The 8,744-nt window shown below is 34.7% G+C and overlaps 1 protein-coding gene across 1 annotated transcript; it reads right to left on the bottom strand.

Moving 5' to 3' along the window:
• Positions 1-6,540: 6,540 nt before the first annotated feature.
• Positions 6,541-7,965, bottom strand: LOC115210531 (general transcription factor II-I repeat domain-containing protein 2-like). The gene has a single exon (XM_029779133.1). It carries the CDS (start codon positions 7,963-7,965, stop codon positions 6,541-6,543), a length of 1,425 nt encoding a protein of 474 aa, XP_029634993.1.
• Positions 7,966-8,744: the final 779 nt, after the last annotated feature.

Raw genomic sequence — 8,744 nt, 5'->3', positions numbered from 1 at the left:
TCAAACTCTAATTGCTATGTTACCATTTTCTTCAAGTTCTGCACCACTTATTTTACCAAAGTAACACAATTGATCAGCCACTTGAAATATAGCATCCAACTACTCTATAATCTTCACTTCATAATTTGCTGATCAAAAGTCTTCATATCTTGATTGTCTGACAGATATCTCATAGCACATACTTATGTGGATTATATTTTACACTGACTAAATGTCATAAAAATTCTTGCCTACAACTGCTTTCTAATTGGGAAAATTTTCCCCTGCTTCTTAAAGGTTTATATGATCTCAGTGATTCTTTGTTGAATTTTGGGAGGTTCATTATGCCACTGAAACCACCCGTACTGCTTCTATTTCACTTCTTTTATTATTATTAGTCAACTAGTTAATCATGCAACCAATAAACTAATCAATAATTTGATTAATTGTCTGATCACTCAATCAGCTAGATTCATCAAACCCCTTTCCTTAAAATTTACAACCTCATCAAGTACATGCTCTCACTACCCCAAACATGCCTGCTTCCTAGGTTTCAGATTTTATATTCATATTTCTGGAGATGTGAAAAAGACTCTGAATGGCAATGAAAGCACTCTGACAAACCTAACTGATTGATTGTCTAACCAATTAATTAAATGACAGACTAATTGGTTTCAAATTTTGACACAAGGACAATAAGTTTGGAAAAGGAGCTTTGTAACTTAAATTGACCCATGTATTCAATTGATACTTCATTTATTGACCCTGAAGAGATGAAAGGTAAAGTCAGCTTCAGTGGAATTTGAATTCAGAACGTAAAGACAGACAAAATGCCACTAAGCATTTTGCCTGGCATCCTAATGATTCTACCAGCTCGCCAACTTAAATGATTAATTAATTAATTGGTTAAATGATTAACTAGTAGACAAATATCCCTTTCCAGTGTGTGTGATTTTATTAGAATATTGACCCTCCTAAGGAACAACAAAATTTGTTTCAATGCAATATATCACATCAAGAATCTTGCAAACCAAATACAAAAACAAAATATGTTATTCTAACCTTTCTTTCATTCATCTTCAACCATTTGACTAAAAACTCAGTCATTTCAAGATTCGACTTCATGTTTTTACAGTCATTCACTTGATTCTAGTTTCTGTAGATATTACATCTTGTAATGGATTAAAGAATTAGAATGAAATAAAGCAGTACAAAAATAGGAAAAGAGAAATTCTTTAGATGAACATTAAATCGTTCAACAAGAGAATTAAAAGAAAAAATACATATAGGTGCAGATGTGACTGTGTGGTAAGAAGGTTGCTTCCCAGCCACATGGCTCTAGGTTCAGTCCCACTGTGTGACACCTTGTGCAAGTGTCTTCTACTATAGCCTTGAGCCAACCAAAGCCTTGTGGAGTGGATTTGGTAGATGGAAACTGAAAGAAGCCTGTCATATGTGTGTGTGTGTGTATGTGTGTCTTTGTGTCTGTGTTTGTTCCCCCCCCCCCCACTGCTTGACAAACAGTATTGGCATGTTTACATCCCCTAACTTAGCAGCAACCAATAGAATAAGTACCAGGTTTAAAAAACAAAAAATAAGTCCCGGGGTCTATTTGTTCGACTAAAATTTCTTCAAGGTGCTGCACCAGCATGGCCACAGTCAAGTGACTGAAACACGTAATAGATAAAAGCGAAATACATTTTTAGGAAACATACCCACACACTCACAAACACATGCAATCACATGCAGGCACATACAGCAATGCCTCGATATATGAGTTAATTTGCACCTAGAGGCTGCTCATAAAGTGAAAACTTGTAAACCAGGGCAATAATTTCCTATAGTAGCAATGTTATAAATCATTATTCATTCCCAGAAAAATACTTTACTTATAAAATTGATAATATCCATAAATAAATGGCAATAAAACAACAATAAAATGGAAAGAATATTTAATGCAAAGTAAGTAGACTGTCAAGACCATTTATAATTATCATTGTTACCTCTGCCTTAGTGGAAGCAGAGGTATTGTTTTTCAGTTGTGTTTGTTGGTTTGTCTGTGGACAAGATATCTCAAGAACTGCTGGATGGATATGGATGAAACTTTCAGGGATGTTTGGTCTCATGACTGGCACACACTGACTAGATTTCGGGATCGATCTGGTGCTAGACAACGTTTCTGAATTATTTGTTATATTTACTTTACATCGTTACGATCTTACATTAACTTTCAAGTCTTTCTCAATTATCTCCCTTTAGGCTGTAACTATTTTGAATGGTGAATTTGTTAACTTTGGCTTGTATTAGATAAGGATTAACTATCTATTACTGTTTCTAAATTTTCTACAGCCACCTTCACATTCCATGACTACCGTTGGGATTGATCAGGTACTGGACAAGTATTCTAGATTATTTTTCTGGTTTTTTTTTTTACATAATTTTTGCGAGCAGCCGGGTTCGTTTTTAGTATTCTAGTTTGTGAGAGCAGTTGAGTTTCTTTCAGATATTCTCACTTTAAAAATCATCTCTGGCTAATCGTTGAGAGGACATTGGTGTTGCCCTGGCGGAGGTTTGCACAGTCTGAGTGCTCTTGTTATTATTGTTTTCTGAATCACTTTCACTCACGCTTGACTCATGCACATCATCACTTGTAGACACGATTGCATATTCACAAGTACTCGTATGGATTTGTTGATTTCGTTTTAAAAATCAAGTTTAGAGTTGTTTGTTTACAAGGGGCTCTTTTTTTTTGCTATCTATATATTTCTTGGTTACATGCAGAAGCATTTGTTATGGTAGTAGAAACTTTTACGCTTCATTCAAAATTTAGATCTTGTGATTGAAAAACAAAACTTGAAAAATAGACCTTGTAAACTCAGGGTCTTGTAAAGCAGATTCTTGTGAAGTGAGATATTACTGTACGTTCGTATATTAACTACCACAAATAAAGTCTGTTGTTATATTATGTGTTATTGAGGTACATTAGCACTTGGATGAGTTTATTAAATTTTTATGCAAACATACCAGAGACATGAGAATATTTATTTCCTAAACAAAATATGCTTGTCATAATTATGTATGGACAAAATACTTTCGCCATAAACAATGTTTGTTTATTAATTGTAAATGATGGTTGGCATTTGCAACATTATCAACGTACTGAAATGATGAGAATCAGCTAGGCATAATATGTATGGGATGGGGGTGAGGTATGATGCTGGGTGGTGCTACTGCAGAGATTAATGGTGGTAGCTGCCAGAATTTGCCTTGGTTTTAAATATGGTTGTATACATGCTGGGACTGGTGGTGCTGGTGGCAGTGGTAACGATAGTGGTGGTGGTGGTAGTAGGTGGCTTAAGCAGTGAAGGTGCATATTTCCTTGGTACTTGTGGTAGCAATAGTGATAATATAACTGTAGCCATAGCAAAGAATGAGGCTGAGTGGAGGTGAATGTTGTAGTAATATAAAGTAAAATAAAGCTTGAGTTAACTTTGGAACACGTAACAATTGTAAGAAAAGCCAACATGGCTTGGGTAGAGAGAAAAGGGTTGTTGAAATTTATTGTGTTTATGGTCATACCATGGACAGGGTAACCACAAAGATTATTCCTATTGTTATTACACATTAAGTTAAGGCATTGAGTTGGCAGAATCATTAGCATGTTAAATGAATTGCTTAGAGACATTTCATACATTGTTATGTTCTGGGTTCAAATTTTGCTAAGGTCAACTTTGCTTTTGTGTGTGTGCGTGCGTATGTATGTGTGTGTTTGTGTGTGTGTGTCCCTGACTTCTCCTTGTCATTACATGCTTGCTTTGAGTTTTGTGAACAATACAACACCCTTGCTATCAAATACAAGCAACTTCATATGCTTACAGTCACCCATGAAAGCATATATGGTTTGCATGATCTTTGTATACAAAAAGGGCTCATGAAACACTACCCACTATGCCCAGTGTACTCGCATACACATACATACAAATAAACAGAGAAAGAGACAGACAGAAAATTTATTGTAGATAACCTCATGTTTATTTTCGGAAACTACTTTATGTTCAGTTGCACAGATCATTGATAAAGTTTCATGGGAACGAAAGTTGCCCTACTATATGCTAACTTGGTCATTGAATACCATGAACTGAAAATCTGAAAAATCCTCTTAAATAGTTGGAGATGAATTCAACTGTTCTATGACAAAAACTGGAAAATATTTCTAGACAATAATTTCTATTTTATAAACTGGTTGAACAATTTTCAAAGTTTCATTTAAAAAAAGGGTTTATCATTACTGAAGTCTACAGTAAATCTATATACTTCAATAGTGATGAACCCCATTTCTTAGATATACATGTAACAAAAAGAAACACAATACTAAGAAACAGGTAGATATTTTAAACCCACTAACTTACGACTGTTCCTCCTTTTCCTATCATATCACCCAAAACACATTCAAAGTAAGATTGCACTCAACTAAGCAAATCAAATCTGCATTATTATCTCAAATCCTAAACTAATAAAACAAAGATTAGAAGGAATGAAAAACTACTTGTCAAAAAGAAAATATCCGACAAAGTTGATTAACTTTGGAATTTTAAAATTAAAACATATTAACATACGAGAACTTGGAACAACAAAATACAAAAAAAGACATGTTTACATAAATTTCAAGCTTTAGTCCAAAGAACACCAAAATTTTCACCAATATCAGTATAAAGTTGCCAGTACTATTACACGGCCCCCAAATTGTAAAACCTCCAATCATTAAAAAGAGACAAGAAAAATCATTGAAAAAAATGTTGACAAAAGTAATCCTATACATACTAACTACAGACCCCCAATGACAGAAAATGCAACTGACTGGACCATGAAGTATGTAGCTATCTATCCTGAATTTAACTTGAAAGAGGTTTCTACTCTCACAATTAAAAGCAATTTGCCGAGTAATTCAGATAGCTTGATATAAATTATAACATGTAAATGTTGCCACTTACACTACACTGGGGAAACAAGTATGACACTCAGAAAGAAATGACAGTACATCACCAACAGATTAGAGAACCATATACAAGGAAAAATTTCGTTAATCAACATTTAGAAAATTGTGGAGTACATGTCTTGTCATACTATTCATCCTTCCCATTCTATCAACAACTCAACAATGGAAAATCAATGAAACAATGAAGAAATATGTTTTATTAACATATAAATCAAAATTTAATGCATTATGCATTAATTAACACACAGTACTGACTATATATCTGTATTCTAATTAAAAAAATATAAAACACTGAGTCGACACTGGGGGAAAAGTAAACCCGTTTTCTTGCAAAAACAGAAATCTGCCATACTATGTTTGTGCCTTATATTTGAATTAAATATCATTCTTTTTCCTTTATCCATAAGTCAAAATATTACTTTCTGAAAACAATAATTAATATTTGTCCTTATCAAAAGTATATAAGGAACTTGAATCACAGAAACTAACATTTACATTGCTTGTCTTTGCAATGAAATAAGCAATATCTATATATATAAAACTCAACTTGTGTGTCTGTGTGTCTATCTGTGTGTGTGTCTGTGTGTTTAACTTCCCAGCACATGTCCTAGCCAACAAATCGTAGAACCACCAAAAATGGGTCACTTAAAGTTTAGGTGAATGAAAATTGAACTGCGCTATTTCTGTTCCAAAATTCATCTCGCAAGTGCAAAAATCGATAATGTGTTTGTTTAGACCATATCCCATGCATTGAATAGTGAACTTTACTCAGTCAGCTGTTTGACGTGAACTGTGTTCACCACGTGTGCAAGCATGAGTAAGTTGCATGAAAAATAAAAAATCAAGATATAAAAACGAATCGCTGTAAACATTGAAGAAATTCGGCAAAGAAATGAATTTTCGGGATGTAGCCTGGAGGGTTTTTTCGTATTAATCGTTTGGACTTTGTGAACACATACCAATTGTTTCCATAACATGTTTAACGCTTTGAATTAAATGTGACCATTTTGCGTTGAGTGTGCAGTTTGAATCACTTTAACCAAATTTTAGCAGGCCGGATTTTTGATCATCACGATACATTGCCAGCGACTCCCTGAAACTCTCCCCTGAAATCCCCGTTGAGAAATCTATATATATATATATATAAAACTCAACTTGTGTGTCTGTGTGTGTGTGTTTAACTTTTGGATCTACCAAGTTTCATTATTAAGGATGGAAAGTAGTGTGTAGCAAATCTATATACATAAAGCTGAAGTTGTCTGTGTGTGGCAGGTTTGGTAGCCTTCAACTAACACTATTTCCTTCAAGACCCTGCAGCGCAAGTTGATCGAAATTGAGAGTATGATAGAAGAAGACTTGCTCTTCATTCTGTAGAACAGGGGTCTCCAAAGTTTTCCAGCGGAGGGCCACATTGCTGAATTTTTAAAGCTACGGGGGCCAAGGTTCTAAATTATTTATTTTACCAAAATAATATAAATAAATAGTGAATTAATAATTAAAAAAGGTTATTTATTCAGTACATAATCACAATGTATATAATATCAGTAACAATTAACATGTTTTTTTTAACTTTGATCAATAGGAGAAACATGAAATTGTTTCATTTCTGACAAAATTTTATCCAACTGAGGTTCAAAATGAGTGGTTCCAATAACAAGCAATGCATTTAAATGTTCATCAGACAATTGTGATCTGTAGCAGGATTTTGTGTATTTCATCTTTGAAAAAGTCTTCTCACACAAATACGTGGTGCCAAAAACTGAAATGAATTCACAGGCAAACCTCCTTAAATGAAGAAATTGGTCGGATGGAAGGCATTTGTAGAATTCAATCAAATTTCCCTCTTTATATTTGTCCTTCAGGATGTCATTGGATTGCAAATCAATAACTTCCATTTGTAACTCAGAAGGTAAGTCTCCAATAACAGAGTTAAATGGATTTTCAAAAATTCTTAGATTTGAAGAACATGCATCAAGATCAGAAAAACGTTCTTCAAACTGTTGTTTCAAAGCTAAAATGACATCTTGAGCAAACAAGTTTGGAAATGGAGTGGCAGCTTCCTGTCTATATTTGTCACATCGTGAAAAATGAGTAAAGCAGCTTCTTGTTAACTGACTTTCAAATAGTATTAATTTCTTACGAAAAGCTTTCACCTTTGAGTACAAATCACAGATGAGTGAAGTTTCACCTTGTATCCGTAGGTTGAAATCATTGAGATGCATAGTTAAATCGGCTGAAAATGCTAATTTCCAGAGCCATTCACTGTCTTTGAGCAACACCTGTGAATGGTTTTTCTCATTTAAAAATATTTCAATTTCAGTTCGAAGCTCAAACAATCTAGCCAGAATTTTTCCATAGCTAAGCCATCTTACTGAAGTATAGTAAGGTAGGTCTGGAAACTCAGCATTCATTTCCTCCAAGAAATCACGAAATTGGCGATGTTTGAGTCCATGAGATCTTATGTAGTTAACAGTGGAAATCACAGGATCTAATACAGATGATAAATCAAGATGCTTTCCACACAGTGCTTGCTGATGAAGAATACAATGCAATACCAAAGGTTTCAATCCACCGGAATTCTCAATTACTTTGTTAATTTGCCCAAATAAGCCCTTTTTGGTTCCACACATATTTCTGCCACCATCTGTTGTTATGCATTTTAGTTTTTTCCATTCCAAATTATACTCAGCCACTGACTTTTCCACTTCTCTAAAAATATCTATGCCTGTTGTTGTTCCATGCATGCTGTTCACAGATACAAGTTCCTCAGTAATCTCAAAATTGGCATTTATTCCTCTGATGAACAATAACAATTGGGATGTGTCTGATACATCAATTGACTCATCAAGTGCAAAAGAAAAGCATACAAACTTGCTGGCTTTGTCTTTTAGCTGTGATTTAATATTTCTTTCAATATGTTCAACCCTACGAGCAACAGTGTTCGCAGAAAGACTAATTGCGGAAAATAAATCTACGTTTTCTGGACACATTTCCTTAGCTACCTCATTCAAGCACTTTTTAATAAGTTCACCATCTGTAAATGGCTTACCTTTCTTCGCCAAAAGGTAAGCAACATGGAAGCTTGCTCTTGTTGCTCTCTCTTTTTCTACAGCCTTCTTCTTGAAAACAAACTGCATTGATGATAAATTCTTCTTTAATTTGTCAAATTTCTCTTTACGTAGCTGTCCAATGAATTGGTAGTACTGTGATGAATGCTTTTTTTCATAATGTCTCCGAATGTTGTACTCTTTAAGTACTGCAATTGTGTCGGTGCATATAACGCATAGTGCCTTGTTGTTTGACTCTATGACAAAATAGTCTATGTTCCATTGTTCCTTAAAAACTCTACACTCAGAGTCGATTTTTCGTTTTCTTCCTTGAGCTAACATTTTTACCATGGGTCGACAGATTTTGCTCGACGATATATGTAAAAGGACGAAACAAGTAAAAACAATATTCACAGGTCACTCGATACGTGCATTCACTTCGGCAGCGACGACGACAAATGACTCACACTTGTGCACAACGAAAACGCCAAGTCTGTGCTGACTGACGGAATGCGCATCGAACTTTACTCCACGCTGATTGGCGACTGCACCAGGATTAGAAACCACCACACAACGTCAGGCTCAACCCTCTCTATTCATCGCTCGTGAGATGTAGGTAACATCGATAAATCGATATTTGTCTTCTTTTATTATACTAGGCACGGGACTTTTATTAACGTCATACTTGTCGTATCTGCTCTCTCGACAGTTGACGGAATAGG

The sequence above is a fragment of the Octopus sinensis genome, linkage group LG4 (genome assembly GCF_006345805.1).
Source record: "Octopus sinensis linkage group LG4, ASM634580v1, whole genome shotgun sequence".
NCBI classification, from domain to species: domain Eukaryota; kingdom Metazoa; phylum Mollusca; class Cephalopoda; order Octopoda; family Octopodidae; genus Octopus; species Octopus sinensis.
The sequence above is the reverse complement of the archived record's forward strand: the minus strand, read 5'-3'. Positions and strand labels throughout refer to the sequence as shown.

Bases quoted from the DNA above. Each gene is read 5' to 3' on its own strand.
- LOC115210531 (XM_029779133.1), bottom strand. From the start codon at position 7,965: ATGTGTCCAGAAAACGTAGATTTATTTTCCGCAATTAGTCTTTCTGCG.